This window comes from Sphaerodactylus townsendi, linkage group LG04 (assembly GCF_021028975.2).
Source record: "Sphaerodactylus townsendi isolate TG3544 linkage group LG04, MPM_Stown_v2.3, whole genome shotgun sequence".
Taxonomy (NCBI): domain Eukaryota; kingdom Metazoa; phylum Chordata; class Lepidosauria; order Squamata; family Sphaerodactylidae; genus Sphaerodactylus; species Sphaerodactylus townsendi.
Genome location: NC_059428.1, coordinates 149,685,620 through 149,711,271, shown reverse-complemented (window position 1 = coordinate 149,711,271; position 25,652 = coordinate 149,685,620). Strand labels below are relative to the sequence as shown.

General features: G+C 77.0%; 1 protein-coding gene across 1 annotated transcript in view; it reads left to right on the top strand.

Moving 5' to 3' along the window:
• The window catches only part of RAB26 (RAB26, member RAS oncogene family), a 180,792-nt gene that overhangs the window by 95,249 nt on the left and 59,891 nt on the right, over window positions 1-25,652 (top strand). Inside the window, exons 4-5 of the mRNA XM_048494280.1 lie at window positions 3,535-3,601; window positions 7,465-7,517. Of these exons, the coding sequence (XP_048350237.1) occupies window positions 3,535-3,601; window positions 7,465-7,517 (120 nt within the window). The remainder of the gene's footprint in view (window positions 1-3,534; window positions 3,602-7,464; window positions 7,518-25,652) is intronic.

Below are 25,652 nucleotides of genomic sequence, written 5' to 3'. Positions count from 1 at the left end.
TAGCACTTTGGTCAGGGGACGTATAATATATTCCTAATATTAAACTGTCCTTCACACCTGGTGCATTGATATCCACAGTGTTTCTGTAGGGGAACCAGCTCCCCCCTTGGCATTGTCTATTTTATGTGATACTCATGCTCTCTTTGATGTAAAGGGCAACTCCACCCCCAATGCGCCCTGTCCTATCCTTCCTATAGAGCCTGTAGCTCCTGGTATAACAGCATCCCACTGGTTCTCCTCCTCATTCCACCATGTCTCCTGTGGATGCCCACCTATATCAAAGTCCCTCCCTTCAAAACTCTGTAACTCTAGCTCCTCCCATTTTAGGTCGTAATGCTTATACTATTAGCATAGACACACCTGTATACTCCTGCTCTCTGTCCTTAACCTGGGATTTATGTGCTTTACAATTTCTCAAGTCTTTTGTAGACATCTATCCCTTTGTCACATGCACATATTGCTATGTTCCTTGCTTTGTATGTGGCGTTGATTTAGAAAAACCTCCTCTCTGTCTGCATCCCCATAGATACTGTATTCCGAACCTAAGTCACCTCTCAGTCTCCTGTCGGCTTTCCCCCCAGTGTGATCAGTTTTCTAAAAGCTGTTCCAAGCCACCTTTTAATAATGTTGGAGCCAGCCAGCAGCCTGGTTCCTCTTTGGTTAAGATGAAGCCCGTCCCTGGGCTTGTGTACAGGCCTACCTTGTCCCAAAAGGTTCCCAGTCTCCTTAGACAAATCTGAAACCCTCTGCTCTTACACCACCTTCTCTCATCCACACACGACAGCATTGAGACCCTGTATCTCCGCTTTGCCTAGCTCGCCTCTGCGCTGTGGAACGGTAGCATTTCTGAGAATGGGCGCTACCTTGGAGGTCCTGGACTTCAACCTGTTTCCTAGCAGCCTAAATTTAGCTTCCAGAACCTCCCGGGCTACATTTCCTAATGTCGTTGGTGCTAATGTGGGACCACAACTGCTGACTCCACCCCAAGCTACTGTCTAAAAGCCCATTCTAGACGCATGCGCGACATCCGCAACCTTCGCATCCAGGCAGGCAAGTCACCATGCGGTCATCACGCCTCTCACAAACTCCAACTCTCTACATTTCTAATGATCGCAATCCACCCACTACAAGGGAGCTCCCCACTCCTCCTTGAGGGGTATCCTCAGTGTGAGAGGATAGCTGATCACCAGTTAAGGAAGGGATCCCATCTAAGGGAGCATCTTCCCCCACCTCAGACTGGCACCCTCCATCCCCAAGGCCTTCATTCTCCATGACATCTGAAGAGATGTCACCTTGGGAGTGGGACCCGGCTGTTAGGTCCCTGAAAGCCTCGTCTGTCACCCTCTCTGCCTCTTTCAGCTTCTCCAGGTCTGCCACCTTGGCTTCAAGAGAACGCATTATACACTCTCCTTTGGAGAGTGCCAGGAGAGCTTCTTCATTGCAGCGAAGGGCACCTACCTACCACTTCTGTCCTAGTGGCATGACAGTCATACATGTGACACTCCAGTGCAAGACACTGGAAAGCCCCCCCATCATCCCCCTCTGCTGGCTTTCTTGCTCTTCATATCTGATTTGCCAAATGTGTAGATCTTTGGAAAGTGGAGAAGTCACATATGATATCTACAGTGGGCTCAGTTTGGATTGGGGCCTCGATCTGTATGTGGAGGGAATGTTGCTGGGAGGAATTCCATCCTTTCTTCCTCATGCTAGGTTTTCTCCCCATCCTGTCCATTCCTGCTGTCCCCAGAAAGGCAGGAATAGCCCGGTGGAATAGTTGTGTGGGTCAGGGGGATGGATAGACAAGAGGTTGAAAGCCCTCTTCATCCCCAAACAAGGAGTGCTGTCGCGTCTCCTGACTGTGGAAATTATCTTTCCTGGAGCTAGAAGAGTCCACAGGAATGTAGAGGAAATGCACAGATTGTTGGATGCAGGACAAATAGTATTTGAAGAAATCTCAGGCACATGTAGGGGGAAATTTGGCAGAAAGGCGGAAAGATGCCTTTATGGCTAAAGTGGAAACTAACGTAGAACCCAGCTGAGATCCCGAAAATAGACCAACATGGGGAGGCAATTATCTGTACCTGAGAGGTGCACTGGGAGGAGCCGGCACAAGAGTGGGCCTTGGTTCTCTCTGATCTGCAGAGAGATTGGTGCGCAAGGGCGGGAACGGGTCCCTCTGTGCACACACAAAGAGCCTGTTAAAAGCCGATAAATCTAATTATGGAGACACCCTCCCCACTGTCTGTCTGTCAAATGGATTTCCCCGCTTAGGAAAGCGCCAAAAACCGTGTGTTGAGTCCAGTGGGGATTGCTTCAGCTGTCTGATGGGCTGAGCAAATGGCGCAGCTCTGCTTGAAAAACGTATTACTCATGTCACCTTCTGTCTGTCGCTGTCTCTATCAGCAACCCTCCTTCCCTGGACTGGGAGAATTAATAATCTTTCAAATTGCTTGGACCCCTTCGCCTTGTCATTGAAAAAAGACTCATTCCAAAGGACTGCCTTGGTGATGGAGGAGATACGTTTGACTTTCGGTTTATTTTCAGAGAGTGGGGGTGCATATTTCTGCCCGTCATTCCTTTCAAGCCTGTGGCGTTTCTGCAGTAAGTCAAGGGCAGCTGGTAGTTTAGCAGTTCCCTTCTCTGGATCAGGCCTTAGAGCAGGGGTCTGCAACCTGTGGCTTTCCAATTGGCCATGCTGGCAGGGACTGATGGGAATTGTAGTCCATGAACATCTGGAAAGCCGCAGGTTGCAGACCCCTGCCTTAGAGGCTAGAATACTTGGGCCAGTTCTTTGCCCTCATTTTAAATTCTACATATAAGATGTAATTTGCCAGGTGAAATCCGGTGTGTTGGCCTGTAATCCTACATAGCCATTGGCTGATTGCTCAGCTGTCACAGAAATGATCACAAACTTGCTGTTCAGGAAGAAACAATCAACAACGGAATGTCAACAAAGTGCAGGTTATAGATTAGAACTGAGAGTTCGGCTCTGGCTGGAAAAATTAATTGCTAAGCTACAATTTTTACCTTGCTGGCCTCTTGCGGAAGGTCTGAATAAATGGGCTGGGGTCCTAAATTTGGTGCAAAGTCAGTTCTGTGAGTCCAAAGAGCTGTAAGCGTGTGTTTCCTGCTCATACAGAAGAGCAGTCTGCTCTTGAAATTAAGGAGTGCCTCCAAAGCTGTTTTGTGATGTGGCACGGGCTCTGTGAGAAAAGGTCTGACCGGGGGGGAAGTGTTTCTTTGGATCTTGATTTCAGGATTCTTTTGAAATGTAATTGCTGTGTGTGCCTCTGCGTAGGAAAGGCTATTAAATTGGCAGAATTTTGGAAGAATTCAGATGACTGAAAAGTTGGGGGAGGATGAATTGTACCAGTCTTTCCAGGAATCACTTCCTAGTACTTGCTTGGCCTATATTTTCCTCCCTTGGTTGTCTGAGTCTCAACAACTTGACAGGTGTGTGTGTGTGTGGTGGAGATAATTTTTGTGTGCAATTTGGCTGCTTCCCAGTGAGCTCTGTCTTCTTGCCATTCTCAGATCTGGGACACGGCTGGCCAGGAGAGGTTTCGGAGTGTGACGCATGCGTACTATCGAGATGCCCACGGTAAGGAGATCCACAGGTTTCTTGCTTTCTAGCTGAGCATAAAATGCAGCGAGGCCAAAGAAATATTCAGGGTCTTTACAGCGGCTAAAATTTAGGGCTGTGTCACACGTTCTCCTGTTTTGGTTCTTGAGTTAAAAGCAGCTCTCCGGAAAGAGGAGAACTGTTTCCTTTATTCATTCAGAAAACCCATTTTTCTTTTCCGTTGCTGCCATTGCTGAAATCCTGGGCAGTTATTTTTCCTGAATGGATCTTCCCAGCCAATTGGGGATTACACAGCTAAAAAAATCACAGCTGCTCAGCAACCAATCCAGTTTGGATAGTTGTTGATCCTTTCCTGCAAGGCAGAGAACACTTCCAGCTCTCTCCTCGCCATGACATACCTCTGAGGATGTCAACCATAGATGCAGGCAAAATGTTTGGAGCAAAAACTACCAGACCCCGGCCACACCGCCCGGAAAGCCCCCAGTAGCCACTTCCAGCCCAGCTGTCAAAATTCCTCTTCCAGTCCTTGTTGAGTTGTAATTCTTTTCTGAGGATGATTAACATGGTCTCTATTACAGTAGAAAGCGGGAAATGGAGTCTTTCCTTGCTGGGAAATTCCCTTAGAAACAGGGGTCCCTGGAAAACCCACTGGAAATCTGCTGCTACGACTCAGGTTCTCCTGAGAACATCTAGACTGGCCTATGGTCAGATCTAAACGGGTGCCTCCAGTGTTCCAAACATGGGCCGCCCACGATGGACGGTGGCATGAAAGGAGTCCTGAGCACCCAGGGAAATACTTTTGCTCCATCCTCCAGTTTTGCTCAGAGGTTTGCCCTCTGACATTCTCCTTTGAAGGAGGCAGCATGCTCTTGGGGTGTAGATCAAAGGGACTCCTCAGCGGGGGGATGATTTAAATGGCTGTGTCCCAACTGGGGCTGGGGTGCTGCCTTTGTAGTGTGTTTGGAACAGCACTCTGGAATTCCTAATGACTTGAAAGGGCCCTTCAGATTGTCAAGGGCTGAAGGGAAGACGTCGTTGGCAGCCTCCTTTCTTCTGCAAGGATCTTTTTATTCAGGCGGCAGCTCCCGCGCTCAAAGGCTGCCTTTGTGAAATGGGCTGACGTCTCACTTTGCTAATTAGGCTGGGGAAATTTTCCACTCGTGCTGGAAGTTTCACAGGTTTGCAGTCGCAGGGCGCGAGAAGGACTCTGGGTGACTGCATCAGGCACGGCAGGAGCAAATGAGAGGCGACTTTTCTTCTTGGCCTGCCCTGGGGCGGGTGTGTGTGTGAAAAGGGGCTCTCCCAGCCCCAGAAGGTGACAATTTACGGTTACTGCTCCCTCCCCCTGCTGACATACCCTTGGCTTGTGGAAAGACTCCTGCCAGAGCAAGTCTGACCTGGGAAAATTGGTTGTCCACACAATCCCAAAGAGGCATCCCAGAATCCCGTGCAGCTTTGGAGAGAGCACCAGGAGACAAATGGTGATTCTTGGAGGAATGCCCAATCCCAGCTGCTGCCTCAGACTGTGGAACGACCTGCCACTGGAAGTGTGGGTGGCACCCACCCCGTGTGGGCCTTCCAACTGAACATTTTCCCTGGAACGCTGTTGATTCCCTGGAGTGTGAAATGCAAAGTCCTGACAGATTGCCTTTGTTTGTAGGAGCACAGCATGAAGTGCAGCGGTTAGGTGGAATCTGTGTAAACAGCAAGGCAGGTCCAGCGTGCTAGATGTGTAGCAGGAGATGCTCTGAGTTATTGGTGCCAGCCAGAGTTACCCAGTCTATTTGTGTGACTCCTGGGTGGTGAGGGATCACCAGGGAGGGAGCAGCAGTGGCGTAGTGGTTAAGAGCAGGTGCATTCTAATCTGGAGGAACCGGGTTTGATTTCCCGCTCTGCCGCCTGAGCTGTGGAGGCTTATCTGGGGAATTCAGATTAGCCTGTGCACTCCCACACACGCCAGCTGGATGACCTTGGGCTAGTCACAGTTCTTCGGAGCTCTCTCAGCCCTACCCACCTCACAGGGTGTTTGTTGTGAGGGGGAAGGGAAAGGAGTTTGTAAGCCCCTTTGAGTCTCCTACAGGAGAGAAAGGGGGGATATAAATCCAAACTCTTCTTCTTCTTCAAACTGATATTTGGAAGGCCATGGGGTTTTATGACCTCCTGGGAGTCAACCCAAAGGAAAAGGAGGGGCTTCACAAATGGATTTGAGTTGTTCTAGAGTCTTTGAATGGAAGATTAACTCACCGACTTCTGCAAATACCTTCTGAGTGAGAAGGCAATAAAATACACCAAATAATAACAAGGTCCTAGTCGGGTTAGTGTCATCGCACAGGACTTCTCCGATCACAGGACTTCCCCACTCCCCCACCCTCCACCAATATATACCAGAATTATTTCTATTGGAAATCTGAGCCTTTTAAGTCATCTGCATCCAATAAACTTTGCATTCAAGATGTCCGTTGCAGTGCTGTTCAGCTCAGTCTTGTTTATTCATCTTAGTCGCAAGCTGGACATTTTTCCCCCGGCATCTTATTAAAACTTGGCTGCTTGAGTATATTCTTCCAATAACATCACGATGTTTATTATCCAGTTAGCAGGACTCCGGTTGCAAGTTCCTTCATCTTAAGCAGTGATCCACCAAACTGGGCTAACATTGGCCCAGGTGCATAACATCTTTGATTTTGCATTTTGTAAAACACCTACACTTAGAAAAAGTTTGGTGTAGCTTCCAAGGTCACCCCTATCATTTTTGAATGTGTAGACTTTATAAATCTCTCCTCAGTAGTTCTAGGTTTACATTAGGAGCTATCGATCCCAGGCAAACCTGAATTCTTTCTTCACCATCTGCTGATATTTACATAGACTTTTCTCTCTATAAAATGGAAATTAACCTTCCCTGACAGAACAGTTGGCCAGACTGTCAAGCAGGCTGGCTTATTCCGCAGAGTTATCTGTCTTGCAGGAATGAGAGTTCTCTCCGGAGAGGCCTCCGGAGCAGGCAAATGATAATGGAGACAGCTAAGGTTTCCTGATGGCACACAGCCCCAAGAATTGTTTCTCCGGCAGGGGAAATGAAGGTTTAATGTTGCCTGCAGCCGCAGTGAATATTTTCACGCGGTGGTGGGGAAAGTGAGAAACTTCCCAGTAACTCTGGGTTTCATGGCTTTGCCTCAGAGTGTTGGACGAAGCGGTTTGCAGGGCTAGTTTTCTGCCAAGTGCTTGTTTGGGGGGAGGGGGGTTTGGTTTTTCTAAGAAGTGAGTAGAATGGTACCTTCCTAGATGCCACCATCAGCGAGTCGGGGAGACTCTTACCAGGGAAAGAGGATTTGTGTACTTTGTTACAGGTTGGCTGCAGGTCCTTAATCAAGCTCCTGGGATGGCCCCTCTGTTGCTGGGAGGGGGCGGGACAGCATGCAGGCCCCATCAGGTACTCCTGGAATCTGCTGGTTGTTTTTACTTCTCTGCCTCTCTGCCATCCCCCCATGGCAAATGGTTAAGCGAATGAAATCCAGCTCTTTGGGACCAGTCTGGTGGCAATCCCCCCACCCTTCATCTTTGAGATCCTGTTTGGTGCTGCTAGATGGAGGACACACAGCGTTCCAAATCTGGGTGCACCAGAAATTTCAGCAGCTTCTGTCTTCCCCACATCCCTAAGTGACACAGAGTTTCAGGGGGAAGCTTACAAAATCAAAACCAAGTCACCCTGTTCGAGAAATGCCTCGTCTGCATTGGTGGGAGTGGGTTTGAGCGGGAATCCTCAGTTTCCTCTTTGCTGATGTTTACCCTTCACTGTGAAATAAAGACTTTAGAGCAAATCTCTAGTTTCTATTATTTTCAGACTCGAGGTCTGACAATATTTTTATTTTTCCTTTTCTCTTCAGCTTTGCTGCTCCTGTACGATGTAACAAACCGTGCATCCTTTGACAACATACAGGTAAAGTTGCTGCCTTCAACATACACACACACACGTCTGTAATTGCAGGTAGCAGCTGCTCCCTGGAGAGTCAGAGATTTCCAGGGGCATTGTGACCCCAACCTCTCCCTGTGGACTAGTGCCTGGAAAGAGAGGCAGAAAAATCAAAGTGATCCCATCTCCTACAAAGCTCATTTCTTCTCCTGGGGGTGGGAGGGACTATTTAAAAAGCAGACCACACTGGGGGGAACCAGGGGAAGCACTTCCTTCCCCATCTTCTGATAAGCAGTTCTTTGGGAGCTGCTAATTGGATTAAAAATGGACCAGCCGAACTATGAGAGGTCATAATCATAAGTCTCTGGCGTCTCTCTGGCTGTGAGCCGCTTGTGACCAGGACGTAGGCCAACAAAACAAATGAGATAAGGAAAGGGGGGGGGGACCTAATTCTTCAGCTGTTATCTAGAACAGGCCAGATGTGCTGGAGGTGCTCTTAATTGCTTCTTTCACCTAGAAATGGGGCTGCTGTCTCAGCTTGAGTGTGCCAAATTTGGGGTCTGGTTTGGTTGTGCATGGGAGGGGAGAGGGGTTCCTGTAACCCTGTTATTGGCCAACATGGGAGAAGTGGCAGAGCAGCATGCTGGGAGGGGGCACAGCAGTGGGGCAGGGCTGGTGTAGTGGTTATGAGCAGGTGGATTCTAATCTGGAGAACCAGGTTTGATTCCCCACTTCTTCACCTGAGTGGTGGAGGCTTATCTGGTGAACCAGATGTGTTTTCACACTCCTACATTCCTGCTGGGTGACCTTGGCCAGTCACAGTTCTCTCTGAACTCTCTCAGCCTCACCTGCCTCACAAGGTGTCTGTTGTGGGGAGAGGAAGGCAAAGGAGCTTGTAGGCCACCTTGAGTCTCCTTATAGAAGAGGAAGGGGAGATATAAATCCAAACTCTCGTCCTCCTCCTCCTCCTTTTATGCTACATGCATCTCCAGTTGTGGATACCAGATGTCAGGGTTTGGAAAGACCATTGCCTGAGAACTTGGGGGGGGGGTGTCAGTTGGAGGAGATGAAACTGGGGAAAGGGGGGAGACTTCATGGTCTGACCCCCTTTTAAATCGTGTAGCCTTCTTGGTCAGTTTGCTCTGCTGCTCTTTCATTGCGGAAGTTCTTCCTACTGCTATACTGACATCTGCCATTCTGAAATTTAAAAATAACGCTGCTGAGGAAGTCTCCGTGCAATTCAGGGAAAAGCAACAGATGCTGGAGCAACCCTCTGGGGAAAAAATGGTGTTATTGTGGGTTGTCTCAAGTTCCTGCTTTGGGATCCTCTCCGTGCCTGCCCACACAGGTATGACTTACCTGGTAGATTGACCAAGGTCAGCCGTCACTACAGGTGAGCAGCTCAGCTTTCCTGGGACATCTGGCGCTTGGCCCTTCCGGGTGTGTTTTCATTTTTCCTCACGTTGGTTTCTTTTGGGATGAAAGCCCAGACGCTGCGCAGTTGATCCTCTGCCGGCATTTCATTATGCAGATTTCTCTGGCACTGCGCAGCGTCTCTGTTTGCGAATCGCATGTTAGATGTTTGTCAAAGAGGCTAATAATTACAGCGTTCTCTCCCTGCTCTAATAAAAATAACGAATTAGACATCTGCTGACTTAAATATTTCTCTGTTTTAAGAATGAAAGTTTATCCTCTCCGAGGAGTGTCTTTCCCACCCCTTTCCCTCTCCCTGGCTCGGTTTGCAGTTTTCTTCCAGAGCTTGAGAGGAAACGGAGGTCTTTGCCTGTTGGTCTTCCATTGCTGAGTAGGTAGCTCACCCTCCTTGCAATCTTTGAGCTCCTTTCAGACTGGAAAAGCGAGGTGCTCTCCAAACCTTTAGGGAGCGAGGGGGCCAGACCAATTGCACAGAGGACACTGGATCACGTTGTGCTTTTATGAGTCTTGATCTAAAGCACAGGTGTCAAACTCGCGGCTCTCCAGATGTTATGGACTACAGTTCCCATCATCCCCTGCCAGCATCATGCTGGCAGGGGATGATGGGAACTGTCCCCACCCCCCCCCCCCCCCCCCCCCCCCCCCCAGCCCCCCCCCCACTCCCCCCCCCCCCGCCCCGCCCCCCGCTCCCCCCCCCCCCCCCCCCCCACCTCCCCCCCCCCCCCCCCCCCCCCAAGGGGCCCCCCACACCCGCCCCCCCCCCACCCCCGGCCCCCCCCCAACCCCCCCCCCCCCCCACCCCCCCCCCCCCCCACCCCCCCCCCCCCCCACCCCCCCCCCCCCCCACCCCCCCCCCCCCCCACCCCCCCCCCCCCCCACCCCCCCCCCCCCCCACCCCCCCCCCCCCCCACCCCCCCCCCCCCCCACCCCCCCCCCCCCCCACCCCCCCCCCCCCCCACCCCCCCCCCCCCCCACCCCCCCCCCCCCCCACCCCCCCCCCCCCCCACCCCCCCCCCCCCCCACCCCCCCCCCCCCCCACCCCCCCCCCCCCCCACCCCCCCCCCCCCCCACCCCCCCCCCCCCCCACCCCCCCCCCCCCCCACCCCCCCCCCCCCCCACCCCCCCCCCCCCCCACCCCCCCCCCCCCCCACCCCCCCCCCCCCCCACCCCCCCCCCCCCCCACCCCCCCCCCCCCCCACCCCCCCCCCCCCCCACCCCCCCCCCCCCCCACCCCCCCCCCCCCCCACCCCCCCCCCCCCCCACCCCCCCCCCCCCCCACCCCCCCCCCCCCCCACCCCCCCCCCCCCCCACCCCCCCCCCCCCCCACCCCCCCCCCCCCCCACCCCCCCCCCCCCCCACCCCCCCCCCCCCCCACCCCCCCCCCCCCCCACCCCCCCCCCCCCCCACCCCCCCCCCCCCCCACCCCCCCCCCCCCCCACCCCCCCCCCCCCCCACCCCCCCCCCCCCCCACCCCCCCCCCCCCCCACCCCCCCCCCCCCCCACCCCCCCCCCCCCCCACCCCCCCCCCCCCCCACCCCCCCCCCCCCCCACCCCCCCCCCCCCCCACCCCCCCCCCCCCCCACCCCCCCCCCCCCCCACCCCCCCCCCCCCCCACCCCCCCCCCCCCCCACCCCCCCCCCCCCCCACCCCCCCCCCCCCCCACCCCCCCCCCCCCCCACCCCCCCCCCCCCCCACCCCCCCCCCCCCCCACCCCCCCCCCCCCCCACCCCCCCCCCCCCCCACCCCCCCCCCCCCCCACCCCCCCCCCCCCCCACCCCCCCCCCCCCCCACCCCCCCCCCCCCCCACCCCCCCCCCCCCCCACCCCCCCCCCCCCCCACCCCCCCCCCCCCCCACCCCCCCCCCCCCCCACCCCCCCCCCCCCCCACCCCCCCCCCCCCCCACCCCCCCCCCCCCCCACCCCCCCCCCCCCCCACCCCCCCCCCCCCCCACCCCCCCCCCCCCCCACCCCCCCCCCCCCCCACCCCCCCCCCCCCCCACCCCCCCCCCCCCCCACCCCCCCCCCCCCCCACCCCCCCCCCCCCCCACCCCCCCCCCCCCCCACCCCCCCCCCCCCCCACCCCCCCCCCCCCCCACCCCCCCCCCCCCCCACCCCCCCCCCCCCCCACCCCCCCCCCCCCCCACCCCCCCCCCCCCCCACCCCCCCCCCCCCCCACCCCCCCCCCCCCCCACCCCCCCCCCCCCCCACCCCCCCCCCCCCCCACCCCCCCCCCCCCCCACCCCCCCCCCCCCCCACCCCCCCCCCCCCCCACCCCCCCCCCCCCCCACCCCCCCCCCCCCCCACCCCCCCCCCCCCCCACCCCCCCCCCCCCCCACCCCCCCCCCCCCCCACCCCCCCCCCCCCCCACCCCCCCCCCCCCCCACCCCCCCCCCCCCCCACCCCCCCCCCCCCCCACCCCCCCCCCCCCCCACCCCCCCCCCCCCCCACCCCCCCCCCCCCCCACCCCCCCCCCCCCCCACCCCCCCCCCCCCCCACCCCCCCCCCCCCCCACCCCCCCCCCCCCCCACCCCCCCCCCCCCCCACCCCCCCCCCCCCCCACCCCCCCCCCCCCCCACCCCCCCCCCCCCCCACCCCCCCCCCCCCCCACCCCCCCCCCCCCCCACCCCCCCCCCCCCCCACCCCCCCCCCCCCCCACCCCCCCCCCCCCCCACCCCCCCCCCCCCCCACCCCCCCCCCCCCCCACCCCCCCCCCCCCCCACCCCCCCCCCCCCCCACCCCCCCCCCCCCCCACCCCCCCCCCCCCCCACCCCCCCCCCCCCCCACCCCCCCCCCCCCCCACCCCCCCCCCCCCCCACCCCCCCCCCCCCCCACCCCCCCCCCCCCCCACCCCCCCCCCCCCCCACCCCCCCCCCCCCCCACCCCCCCCCCCCCCCACCCCCCCCCCCCCCCACCCCCCCCCCCCCCCACCCCCCCCCCCCCCCACCCCCCCCCCCCCCCACCCCCCCCCCCCCCCACCCCCCCCCCCCCCCACCCCCCCCCCCCCCCACCCCCCCCCCCCCCCACCCCCCCCCCCCCCCACCCCCCCCCCCCCCCACCCCCCCCCCCCCCCACCCCCCCCCCCCCCCACCCCCCCCCCCCCCCACCCCCCCCCCCCCCCACCCCCCCCCCCCCCCACCCCCCCCCCCCCCCACCCCCCCCCCCCCCCACCCCCCCCCCCCCCCACCCCCCCCCCCCCCCACCCCCCCCCCCCCCCACCCCCCCCCCCCCCCACCCCCCCCCCCCCCCACCCCCCCCCCCCCCCACCCCCCCCCCCCCCCACCCCCCCCCCCCCCCACCCCCCCCCCCCCCCACCCCCCCCCCCCCCCACCCCCCCCCCCCCCCACCCCCCCCCCCCCCCACCCCCCCCCCCCCCCACCCCCCCCCCCCCCCACCCCCCCCCCCCCCCACCCCCCCCCCCCCCCACCCCCCCCCCCCCCCACCCCCCCCCCCCCCCACCCCCCCCCCCCCCCACCCCCCCCCCCCCCCACCCCCCCCCCCCCCCACCCCCCCCCCCCCCCACCCCCCCCCCCCCCCACCCCCCCCCCCCCCCACCCCCCCCCCCCCCCACCCCCCCCCCCCCCCACCCCCCCCCCCCCCCACCCCCCCCCCCCCCCACCCCCCCCCCCCCCCACCCCCCCCCCCCCCCACCCCCCCCCCCCCCCACCCCCCCCCCCCCCCACCCCCCCCCCCCCCCACCCCCCCCCCCCCCCACCCCCCCCCCCCCCCACCCCCCCCCCCCCCCACCCCCCCCCCCCCCCACCCCCCCCCCCCCCCACCCCCCCCCCCCCCCACCCCCCCCCCCCCCCACCCCCCCCCCCCCCCACCCCCCCCCCCCCCCACCCCCCCCCCCCCCCACCCCCCCCCCCCCCCACCCCCCCCCCCCCCCACCCCCCCCCCCCCCCACCCCCCCCCCCCCCCACCCCCCCCCCCCCCCACCCCCCCCCCCCCCCACCCCCCCCCCCCCCCACCCCCCCCCCCCCCCACCCCCCCCCCCCCCCACCCCCCCCCCCCCCCACCCCCCCCCCCCCCCACCCCCCCCCCCCCCCACCCCCCCCCCCCCCCACCCCCCCCCCCCCCCACCCCCCCCCCCCCCCACCCCCCCCCCCCCCCACCCCCCCCCCCCCCCACCCCCCCCCCCCCCCACCCCCCCCCCCCCCCACCCCCCCCCCCCCCCACCCCCCCCCCCCCCCACCCCCCCCCCCCCCCACCCCCCCCCCCCCCCACCCCCCCCCCCCCCCACCCCCCCCCCCCCCCACCCCCCCCCCCCCCCACCCCCCCCCCCCCCCACCCCCCCCCCCCCCCACCCCCCCCCCCCCCCACCCCCCCCCCCCCCCACCCCCCCCCCCCCCCACCCCCCCCCCCCCCCACCCCCCCCCCCCCCCACCCCCCCCCCCCCCCACCCCCCCCCCCCCCCACCCCCCCCCCCCCCCACCCCCCCCCCCCCCCACCCCCCCCCCCCCCCACCCCCCCCCCCCCCCACCCCCCCCCCCCCCCACCCCCCCCCCCCCCCACCCCCCCCCCCCCCCACCCCCCCCCCCCCCCACCCCCCCCCCCCCCCACCCCCCCCCCCCCCCACCCCCCCCCCCCCCCACCCCCCCCCCCCCCCACCCCCCCCCCCCCCCACCCCCCCCCCCCCCCACCCCCCCCCCCCCCCACCCCCCCCCCCCCCCACCCCCCCCCCCCCCCACCCCCCCCCCCCCCCACCCCCCCCCCCCCCCACCCCCCCCCCCCCCCACCCCCCCCCCCCCCCACCCCCCCCCCCCCCCACCCCCCCCCCCCCCCACCCCCCCCCCCCCCCACCCCCCCCCCCCCCCACCCCCCCCCCCCCCCACCCCCCCCCCCCCCCACCCCCCCCCCCCCCCACCCCCCCCCCCCCCCACCCCCCCCCCCCCCCACCCCCCCCCCCCCCCACCCCCCCCCCCCCCCACCCCCCCCCCCCCCCACCCCCCCCCCCCCCCACCCCCCCCCCCCCCCACCCCCCCCCCCCCCCACCCCCCCCCCCCCCCACCCCCCCCCCCCCCCACCCCCCCCCCCCCCCACCCCCCCCCCCCCCCACCCCCCCCCCCCCCCACCCCCCCCCCCCCCCACCCCCCCCCCCCCCCACCCCCCCCCCCCCCCACCCCCCCCCCCCCCCACCCCCCCCCCCCCCCACCCCCCCCCCCCCCCACCCCCCCCCCCCCCCACCCCCCCCCCCCCCCACCCCCCCCCCCCCCCACCCCCCCCCCCCCCCACCCCCCCCCCCCCCCACCCCCCCCCCCCCCCACCCCCCCCCCCCCCCACCCCCCCCCCCCCCCACCCCCCCCCCCCCCCACCCCCCCCCCCCCCCACCCCCCCCCCCCCCCACCCCCCCCCCCCCCCACCCCCCCCCCCCCCCACCCCCCCCCCCCCCCACCCCCCCCCCCCCCCACCCCCCCCCCCCCCCACCCCCCCCCCCCCCCACCCCCCCCCCCCCCCACCCCCCCCCCCCCCCACCCCCCCCCCCCCCCACCCCCCCCCCCCCCCACCCCCCCCCCCCCCCACCCCCCCCCCCCCCCACCCCCCCCCCCCCCCACCCCCCCCCCCCCCCACCCCCCCCCCCCCCCACCCCCCCCCCCCCCCACCCCCCCCCCCCCCCACCCCCCCCCCCCCCCACCCCCCCCCCCCCCCACCCCCCCCCCCCCCCACCCCCCCCCCCCCCCACCCCCCCCCCCCCCCACCCCCCCCCCCCCCCACCCCCCCCCCCCCCCACCCCCCCCCCCCCCCACCCCCCCCCCCCCCCACCCCCCCCCCCCCCCACCCCCCCCCCCCCCCACCCCCCCCCCCCCCCACCCCCCCCCCCCCCCACCCCCCCCCCCCCCCACCCCCCCCCCCCCCCACCCCCCCCCCCCCCCACCCCCCCCCCCCCCCACCCCCCCCCCCCCCCACCCCCCCCCCCCCCCACCCCCCCCCCCCCCCACCCCCCCCCCCCCCCACCCCCCCCCCCCCCCACCCCCCCCCCCCCCCACCCCCCCCCCCCCCCACCCCCCCCCCCCCCCACCCCCCCCCCCCCCCACCCCCCCCCCCCCCCACCCCCCCCCCCCCCCACCCCCCCCCCCCCCCACCCCCCCCCCCCCCCACCCCCCCCCCCCCCCACCCCCCCCCCCCCCCACCCCCCCCCCCCCCCACCCCCCCCCCCCCCCACCCCCCCCCCCCCCCACCCCCCCCCCCCCCCACCCCCCCCCCCCCCCACCCCCCCCCCCCCCCACCCCCCCCCCCCCCCACCCCCCCCCCCCCCCACCCCCCCCCCCCCCCACCCCCCCCCCCCCCCACCCCCCCCCCCCCCCACCCCCCCCCCCCCCCACCCCCCCCCCCCCCCACCCCCCCCCCCCCCCACCCCCCCCCCCCCCCACCCCCCCCCCCCCCCACCCCCCCCCCCCCCCACCCCCCCCCCCCCCCACCCCCCCCCCCCCCCACCCCCCCCCCCCCCCACCCCCCCCCCCCCCCACCCCCCCCCCCCCCCACCCCCCCCCCCCCCCACCCCCCCCCCCCCCCACCCCCCCCCCCCCCCACCCCCCCCCCCCCCCACCCCCCCCCCCCCCCACCCCCCCCCCCCCCCACCCCCCCCCCCCCCCACCCCCCCCCCCCCCCACCCCCCCCCCCCCCCACCCCCCCCCCCCCCCACCCCCCCCCCCCCCCACCCCCCCCCCCCCCCACCCCCCCCCCCCCCCACCCCCCCCCCCCCCCACCCCCCCCCCCCCCCACCCCCCCCCCCCCCCACCCCCCCCCCCCCCCACCCCCCCCCCCCCCCACCCCCCCCCCCCCCCACCCCCCCCCCCCCCCACCCCCCCCCCCCCCCACCCCCCCCCCCCCCCACCCCCCCCCCCCCCCACCCCCCCCCCCCCCCACCCCCCCCCCCCCCCACCCCCCCCCCCCCCCACCCCCCCCCCCCCCCACCCCCCCCCCCCCCCACCCCCCCCCCCCCCCACCCCCCCCCCCCCCCACCCCCCCCCCCCCCCACCCCCCCCCCCCCCCACCCCCCCCCCCCCCCACCCCCCCCCCCCCCCACCCCCCCCCCCCCCCACCCCCCCCCCCCCCCACCCCCCCCCCCCCCCACCCCCCCCCCCCCCCACCCCCCCCCCCCCCCACCCCCCCCCCCCCCCACCCCCCCCCCCCCCCACCCCCCCCCCCCCCCACCCCCCCCCCCCCCCACCCCCCCCCCCCCCCACCCCCCCCCCCCCCCACCCCCCCCCCCCCCCACCCCCCCCCCCCCCCACCCCCCCCCCCCCCCACCCCCCCCCCCCCCCACCCCCCCCCCCCCCCACCCCCCCCCCCCCCCACCCCCCCCCCCCCCCACCCCCCCCCCCCCCCACCCCCCCCCCCCCCCACCCCCCCCCCCCCCCACCCCCCCCCCCCCCCACCCCCCCCCCCCCCCACCCCCCCCCCCCCCCACCCCCCCCCCCCCCCACCCCCCCCCCCCCCCACCCCCCCCCCCCCCCACCCCCCCCCCCCCCCACCCCCCCCCCCCCCCACCCCCCCCCCCCCCCACCCCCCCCCCCCCCCACCCCCCCCCCCCCCCACCCCCCCCCCCCCCCACCCCCCCCCCCCCCCACCCCCCCCCCCCCCCACCCCCCCCCCCCCCCACCCCCCCCCCCCCCCACCCCCCCCCCCCCCCACCCCCCCCCCCCCCCACCCCCCCCCCCCCCCACCCCCCCCCCCCCCCACCCCCCCCCCCCCCCACCCCCCCCCCCCCCCACCCCCCCCCCCCCCCACCCCCCCCCCCCCCCACCCCCCCCCCCCCCCACCCCCCCCCCCCCCCACCCCCCCCCCCCCCCACCCCCCCCCCCCCCCACCCCCCCCCCCCCCCACCCCCCCCCCCCCCCACCCCCCCCCCCCCCCACCCCCCCCCCCCCCCACCCCCCCCCCCCCCCACCCCCCCCCCCCCCCACCCCCCCCCCCCCCCACCCCCCCCCCCCCCCACCCCCCCCCCCCCCCACCCCCCCCCCCCCCCACCCCCCCCCCCCCCCACCCCCCCCCCCCCCCACCCCCCCCCCCCCCCACCCCCCCCCCCCCCCACCCCCCCCCCCCCCCACCCCCCCCCCCCCCCACCCCCCCCCCCCCCCACCCCCCCCCCCCCCCACCCCCCCCCCCCCCCACCCCCCCCCCCCCCCACCCCCCCCCCCCCCCACCCCCCCCCCCCCCCACCCCCCCCCCCCCCCACCCCCCCCCCCCCCCACCCCCCCCCCCCCCCACCCCCCCCCCCCCCCACCCCCCCCCCCCCCCACCCCCCCCCCCCCCCACCCCCCCCCCCCCCCACCCCCCCCCCCCCCCACCCCCCCCCCCCCCCACCCCCCCCCCCCCCCACCCCCCCCCCCCCCCACCCCCCCCCCCCCCCACCCCCCCCCCCCCCCACCCCCCCCCCCCCCCACCCCCCCCCCCCCCCACCCCCCCCCCCCCCCACCCCCCCCCCCCCCCACCCCCCCCCCCCCCCACCCCCCCCCCCCCCCACCCCCCCCCCCCCCCACCCCCCCCCCCCCCCACCCCCCCCCCCCCCCACCCCCCCCCCCCCCCACCCCCCCCCCCCCCCACCCCCCCCCCCCCCCACCCCCCCCCCCCCCCACCCCCCCCCCCCCCCACCCCCCCCCCCCCCCACCCCCCCCCCCCCCCACCCCCCCCCCCCCCCACCCCCCCCCCCCCCCACCCCCCCCCCCCCCCACCCCCCCCCCCCCCCACCCCCCCCCCCCCCCACCCCCCCCCCCCCCCACCCCCCCCCCCCCCCACCCCCCCCCCCCCCCACCCCCCCCCCCCCCCACCCCCCCCCCCCCCCACCCCCCCCCCCCCCCACCCCCCCCCCCCCCCACCCCCCCCCCCCCCCACCCCCCCCCCCCCCCACCCCCCCCCCCCCCCACCCCCCCCCCCCCCCACCCCCCCCCCCCCCCACCCCCCCCCCCCCCCACCCCCCCCCCCCCCCACCCCCCCCCCCCCCCACCCCCCCCCCCCCCCACCCCCCCCCCCCCCCACCCCCCCCCCCCCCCACCCCCCCCCCCCCCCACCCCCCCCCCCCCCCACCCCCCCCCCCCCCCACCCCCCCCCCCCCCCACCCCCCCCCCCCCCCACCCCCCCCCCCCCCCACCCCCCCCCCCCCCCACCCCCCCCCCCCCCCACCCCCCCCCCCCCCCACCCCCCCCCCCCCCCACCCCCCCCCCCCCCCACCCCCCCCCCCCCCCACCCCCCCCCCCCCCCACCCCCCCCCCCCCCCACCCCCCCCCCCCCCCACCCCCCCCCCCCCCCACCCCCCCCCCCCCCCACCCCCCCCCCCCCCCACCCCCCCCCCCCCCCACCCCCCCCCCCCCCCACCCCCCCCCCCCCCCACCCCCCCCCCCCCCCACCCCCCCCCCCCCCCACCCCCCCCCCCCCCCACCCCCCCCCCCCCCCACCCCCCCCCCCCCCCACCCCCCCCCCCCCCCACCCCCCCCCCCCCCCACCCCCCCCCCCCCCCACCCCCCCCCCCCCCCACCCCCCCCCCCCCCCACCCCCCCCCCCCCCCACCCCCCCCCCCCCCCACCCCCCCCCCCCCCCACCCCCCCCCCCCCCCACCCCCCCCCCCCCCCACCCCCCCCCCCCCCCACCCCCCCCCCCCCCCACCCCCCCCCCCCCCCACCCCCCCCCCCCCCCACCCCCCCCCCCCCCCACCCCCCCCCCCCCCCACCCCCCCCCCCCCCCACCCCCCCCCCCCCCCACCCCCCCCCCCCCCCACCCCCCCCCCCCCCCACCCCCCCCCCCCCCCACCCCCCCCCCCCCCCACCCCCCCCCCCCCCCACCCCCCCCCCCCCCCACCCCCCCCCCCCCCCACCCCCCCCCCCCCCCACCCCCCCCCCCCCCCACCCCCCCCCCCCCCCACCCCCCCCCCCCCCCACCCCCCCCCCCCCCCACCCCCCCCCCCCCCCACCCCCCCCCCCCCCCACCCCCCCCCCCCCCCACCCCCCCCCCCCCCCACCCCCCCCCCCCCCCACCCCCCCCCCCCCCCACCCCCCCCCCCCCCCACCCCCCCCCCCCCCCACCCCCCCCCCCCCCCACCCCCCCCCCCCCCCACCCCCCCCCCCCCCCACCCCCCCCCCCCCCCACCCCCCCCCCCCCCCACCCCCCCCCCCCCCCACCCCCCCCCCCCCCCACCCCCCCCCCCCCCCACCCCCCCCCCCCCCCACCCCCCCCCCCCCCCACCCCCCCCCCCCCCCACCCCCCCCCCCCCCCACCCCCCCCCCCCCCCACCCCCCCCCCCCCCCACCCCCCCCCCCCCCCACCCCCCCCCCCCCCCACCCCCCCCCCCCCCCACCCCCCCCCCCCCCCACCCCCCCCCCCCCCCACCCCCCCCCCCCCCCACCCCCCCCCCCCCCCACCCCCCCCCCCCCCCACCCCCCCCCCCCCCCACCCCCCCCCCCCCCCACCCCCCCCCCCCCCCACCCCCCCCCCCCCCCACCCCCCCCCCCCCCCACCCCCCCCCCCCCCCACCCCCCCCCCCCCCCACCCCCCCCCCCCCCCACCCCCCCCCCCCCCCACCCCCCCCCCCCCCCACCCCCCCCCCCCCCCACCCCCCCCCCCCCCCACCCCCCCCCCCCCCCACCCCCCCCCCCCCCCACCCCCCCCCCCCCCCACCCCCCCCCCCCCCCACCCCCCCCCCCCCCCACCCCCCCCCCCCCCCACCCCCCCCCCCCCCCACCCCCCCCCCCCCCCACCCCCCCCCCCCCCCACCCCCCCCCCCCCCCACCCCCCCCCCCCCCCACCCCCCCCCCCCCCCACCCCCCCCCCCCCCCACCCCCCCCCCCCCCCACCCCCCCCCCCCCCCACCCCCCCCCCCCCCCACCCCCCCCCCCCCCCACCCCCCCCCCCCCCCACCCCCCCCCCCCCCCACCCCCCCCCCCCCCCACCCCCCCCCCCCCCCACCCCCCCCCCCCCCCACCCCCCCCCCCCCCCACCCCCCCCCCCCCCCACCCCCCCCCCCCCCCACCCCCCCCCCCCCCCACCCCCCCCCCCCCCCACCCCCCCCCCCCCCCACCCCCCCCCCCCCCCACCCCCCCCCCCCCCCACCCCCCCCCCCCCCCACCCCCCCCCCCCCCCACCCCCCCCCCCCCCCACCCCCCCCCCCCCCCACCCCCCCCCCCCCCCACCCCCCCCCCCCCCCACCCCCCCCCCCCCCCACCCCCCCCCCCCCCCACCCCCCCCCCCCCCCACCCCCCCCCCCCCCCACCCCCCCCCCCCCCCACCCCCCCCCCCCCCCACCCCCCCCCCCCCCCACCCCCCCCCCCCCCCACCCCCCCCCCCCCCCACCCCCCCCCCCCCCCACCCCCCCCCCCCCCCACCCCCCCCCCCCCCCACCCCCCCCCCCCCCCACCCCCCCCCCCCCCCACCCCCCCCCCCCCCCACCCCCCCCCCCCCCCACCCCCCCCCCCCCCCACCCCCCCCCCCCCCCACCCCCCCCCCCCCCCACCCCCCCCCCCCCCCACCCCCCCCCCCCCCCACCCCCCCCCCCCCCCACCCCCCCCCCCCCCCACCCCCCCCCCCCCCCACCCCCCCCCCCCCCCACCCCCCCCCCCCCCCACCCCCCCCCCCCCCCACCCCCCCCCCCCCCCACCCCCCCCCCCCCCCACCCCCCCCCCCCCCCACCCCCCCCCCCCCCCACCCCCCCCCCCCCCCACCCCCCCCCCCCCCCACCCCCCCCCCCCCCCACCCCCCCCCCCCCCCACCCCCCCCCCCCCCCACCCCCCCCCCCCCCCACCCCCCCCCCCCCCCACCCCCCCCCCCCCCCACCCCCCCCCCCCCCCACCCCCCCCCCCCCCCACCCCCCCCCCCCCCCACCCCCCCCCCCCCCCACCCCCCCCCCCCCCCACCCCCCCCCCCCCCCACCCCCCCCCCCCCCCACCCCCCCCCCCCCCCACCCCCCCCCCCCCCCACCCCCCCCCCCCCCCACCCCCCCCCCCCCCCACCCCCCCCCCCCCCCACCCCCCCCCCCCCCCACCCCCCCCCCCCCCCACCCCCCCCCCCCCCCACCCCCCCCCCCCCCCACCCCCCCCCCCCCCCACCCCCCCCCCCCCCCACCCCCCCCCCCCCCCACCCCCCCCCCCCCCCACCCCCCCCCCCCCCCACCCCCCCCCCCCCCCACCCCCCCCCCCCCCCACCCCCCCCCCCCCCCACCCCCCCCCCCCCCCACCCCCCCCCCCCCCCACCCCCCCCCCCCCCCACCCCCCCCCCCCCCCACCCCCCCCCCCCCCCACCCCCCCCCCCCCCCACCCCCCCCCCCCCCCACCCCCCCCCCCCCCCACCCCCCCCCCCCCCCACCCCCCCCCCCCCCCACCCCCCCCCCCCCCCACCCCCCCCCCCCCCCACCCCCCCCCCCCCCCACCCCCCCCCCCCCCCACCCCCCCCCCCCCCCACCCCCCCCCCCCCCCACCCCCCCCCCCCCCCACCCCCCCCCCCCCCCACCCCCCCCCCCCCCCACCCCCCCCCCCCCCCACCCCCCCCCCCCCCCACCCCCCCCCCCCCCCACCCCCCCCCCCCCCCACCCCCCCCCCCCCCCACCCCCCCCCCCCCCCACCCCCCCCCCCCCCCACCCCCCCCCCCCCCCACCCCCCCCCCCCCCCACCCCCCCCCCCCCCCACCCCCCCCCCCCCCCACCCCCCCCCCCCCCCACCCCCCCCCCCCCCCACCCCCCCCCCCCCCCACCCCCCCCCCCCCCCACCCCCCCCCCCCCCCACCCCCCCCCCCCCCCACCCCCCCCCCCCCCCACCCCCCCCCCCCCCCACCCCCCCCCCCCCCCACCCCCCCCCCCCCCCACCCCCCCCCCCCCCCACCCCCCCCCCCCCCCACCCCCCCCCCCCCCCACCCCCCCCCCCCCCCACCCCCCCCCCCCCCCACCCCCCCCCCCCCCCACCCCCCCCCCCCCCCACCCCCCCCCCCCCCCACCCCCCCCCCCCCCCACCCCCCCCCCCCCCCACCCCCCCCCCCCCCCACCCCCCCCCCCCCCCACCCCCCCCCCCCCCCACCCCCCCCCCCCCCCACCCCCCCCCCCCCCCACCCCCCCCCCCCCCCACCCCCCCCCCCCCCCACCCCCCCCCCCCCCCACCCCCCCCCCCCCCCACCCCCCCCCCCCCCCACCCCCCCCCCCCCCCACCCCCCCCCCCCCCCACCCCCCCCCCCCCCCACCCCCCCCCCCCCCCACCCCCCCCCCCCCCCACCCCCCCCCCCCCCCACCCCCCCCCCCCCCCACCCCCCCCCCCCCCCACCCCCCCCCCCCCCCACCCCCCCCCCCCCCCACCCCCCCCCCCCCCCACCCCCCCCCCCCCCCACCCCCCCCCCCCCCCACCCCCCCCCCCCCCCACCCCCCCCCCCCCCCACCCCCCCCCCCCCCCACCCCCCCCCCCCCCCACCCCCCCCCCCCCCCACCCCCCCCCCCCCCCACCCCCCCCCCCCCCCACCCCCCCCCCCCCCCACCCCCCCCCCCCCCCACCCCCCCCCCCCCCCACCCCCCCCCCCCCCCACCCCCCCCCCCCCCCACCCCCCCCCCCCCCCACCCCCCCCCCCCCCCACCCCCCCCCCCCCCCACCCCCCCCCCCCCCCACCCCCCCCCCCCCCCACCCCCCCCCCCCCCCACCCCCCCCCCCCCCCACCCCCCCCCCCCCCCACCCCCCCCCCCCCCCACCCCCCCCCCCCCCCACCCCCCCCCCCCCCCACCCCCCCCCCCCCCCACCCCCCCCCCCCCCCACCCCCCCCCCCCCCCACCCCCCCCCCCCCCCACCCCCCCCCCCCCCCACCCCCCCCCCCCCCCACCCCCCCCCCCCCCCACCCCCCCCCCCCCCCACCCCCCCCCCCCCCCACCCCCCCCCCCCCCCACCCCCCCCCCCCCCCACCCCCCCCCCCCCCCACCCCCCCCCCCCCCCACCCCCCCCCCCCCCCACCCCCCCCCCCCCCCACCCCCCCCCCCCCCCACCCCCCCCCCCCCCCACCCCCCCCCCCCCCCACCCCCCCCCCCCCCCACCCCCCCCCCCCCCCACCCCCCCCCCCCCCCACCCCCCCCCCCCCCCACCCCCCCCCCCCCCCACCCCCCCCCCCCCCCACCCCCCCCCCCCCCCACCCCCCCCCCCCCCCACCCCCCCCCCCCCCCACCCCCCCCCCCCCCCACCCCCCCCCCCCCCCACCCCCCCCCCCCCCCACCCCCCCCCCCCCCCACCCCCCCCCCCCCCCACCCCCCCCCCCCCCCACCCCCCCCCCCCCCCACCCCCCCCCCCCCCCACCCCCCCCCCCCCCCACCCCCCCCCCCCCCCACCCCCCCCCCCCCCCACCCCCCCCCCCCCCCACCCCCCCCCCCCCCCACCCCCCCCCCCCCCCACCCCCCCCCCCCCCCACCCCCCCCCCCCCCCACCCCCCCCCCCCCCCACCCCCCCCCCCCCCCACCCCCCCCCCCCCCCACCCCCCCCCCCCCCCACCCCCCCCCCCCCCCACCCCCCCCCCCCCCCACCCCCCCCCCCCCCCACCCCCCCCCCCCCCCACCCCCCCCCCCCCCCACCCCCCCCCCCCCCCACCCCCCCCCCCCCCCACCCCCCCCCCCCCCCACCCCCCCCCCCCCCCACCCCCCCCCCCCCCCACCCCCCCCCCCCCCCACCCCCCCCCCCCCCCACCCCCCCCCCCCCCCACCCCCCCCCCCCCCCACCCCCCCCCCCCCCCACCCCCCCCCCCCCCCACCCCCCCCCCCCCCCACCCCCCCCCCCCCCCACCCCCCCCCCCCCCCACCCCCCCCCCCCCCCACCCCCCCCCCCCCCCACCCCCCCCCCCCCCCACCCCCCCCCCCCCCCACCCCCCCCCCCCCCCACCCCCCCCCCCCCCCACCCCCCCCCCCCCCCACCCCCCCCCCCCCCCACCCCCCCCCCCCCCCACCCCCCCCCCCCCCCACCCCCCCCCCCCCCCACCCCCCCCCCCCCCCACCCCCCCCCCCCCCCACCCCCCCCCCCCCCCACCCCCCCCCCCCCCCACCCCCCCCCCCCCCCACCCCCCCCCCCCCCCACCCCCCCCCCCCCCCACCCCCCCCCCCCCCCACCCCCCCCCCCCCCCACCCCCCCCCCCCCCCACCCCCCCCCCCCCCCACCCCCCCCCCCCCCCACCCCCCCCCCCCCCCACCCCCCCCCCCCCCCACCCCCCCCCCCCCCCACCCCCCCCCCCCCCCACCCCCCCCCCCCCCCACCCCCCCCCCCCCCCACCCCCCCCCCCCCCCACCCCCCCCCCCCCCCACCCCCCCCCCCCCCCACCCCCCCCCCCCCCCACCCCCCCCCCCCCCCACCCCCCCCCCCCCCCACCCCCCCCCCCCCCCACCCCCCCCCCCCCCCACCCCCCCCCCCCCCCACCCCCCCCCCCCCCCACCCCCCCCCCCCCCCACCCCCCCCCCCCCCCACCCCCCCCCCCCCCCACCCCCCCCCCCCCCCACCCCCCCCCCCCCCCACCCCCCCCCCCCCCCACCCCCCCCCCCCCCCACCCCCCCCCCCCCCCACCCCCCCCCCCCCCCACCCCCCCCCCCCCCCACCCCCCCCCCCCCCCACCCCCCCCCCCCCCCACCCCCCCCCCCCCCCACCCCCCCCCCCCCCCACCCCCCCCCCCCCCCACCCCCCCCCCCCCCCACCCCCCCCCCCCCCCACCCCCCCCCCCCCCCACCCCCCCCCCCCCCCACCCCCCCCCCCCCCCACCCCCCCCCCCCCCCACCCCCCCCCCCCCCCACCCCCCCCCCCCCCCACCCCCCCCCCCCCCCACCCCCCCCCCCCCCCACCCCCCCCCCCCCCCACCCCCCCCCCCCCCCACCCCCCCCCCCCCCCACCCCCCCCCCCCCCCACCCCCCCCCCCCCCCACCCCCCCCCCCCCCCACCCCCCCCCCCCCCCACCCCCCCCCCCCCCCACCCCCCCCCCCCCCCACCCCCCCCCCCCCCCACCCCCCCCCCCCCCCACCCCCCCCCCCCCCCACCCCCCCCCCCCCCCACCCCCCCCCCCCCCCACCCCCCCCCCCCCCCACCCCCCCCCCCCCCCACCCCCCCCCCCCCCCACCCCCCCCCCCCCCCACCCCCCCCCCCCCCCACCCCCCCCCCCCCCCACCCCCCCCCCCCCCCACCCCCCCCCCCCCCCACCCCCCCCCCCCCCCACCCCCCCCCCCCCCCACCCCCCCCCCCCCCCACCCCCCCCCCCCCCCACCCCCCCCCCCCCCCACCCCCCCCCCCCCCCACCCCCCCCCCCCCCCACCCCCCCCCCCCCCCACCCCCCCCCCCCCCCACCCCCCCCCCCCCCCACCCCCCCCCCCCCCCACCCCCCCCCCCCCCCACCCCCCCCCCCCCCCACCCCCCCCCCCCCCCACCCCCCCCCCCCCCCACCCCCCCCCCCCCCCACCCCCCCCCCCCCCCACCCCCCCCCCCCCCCACCCCCCCCCCCCCCCACCCCCCCCCCCCCCCACCCCCCCCCCCCCCCACCCCCCCCCCCCCCCACCCCCCCCCCCCCCCACCCCCCCCCCCCCCCACCCCCCCCCCCCCCCACCCCCCCCCCCCCCCACCCCCCCCCCCCCCCACCCCCCCCCCCCCCCACCCCCCCCCCCCCCCACCCCCCCCCCCCCCCACCCCCCCCCCCCCCCACCCCCCCCCCCCCCCACCCCCCCCCCCCCCCACCCCCCCCCCCCCCCACCCCCCCCCCCCCCCACCCCCCCCCCCCCCCACCCCCCCCCCCCCCCACCCCCCCCCCCCCCCACCCCCCCCCC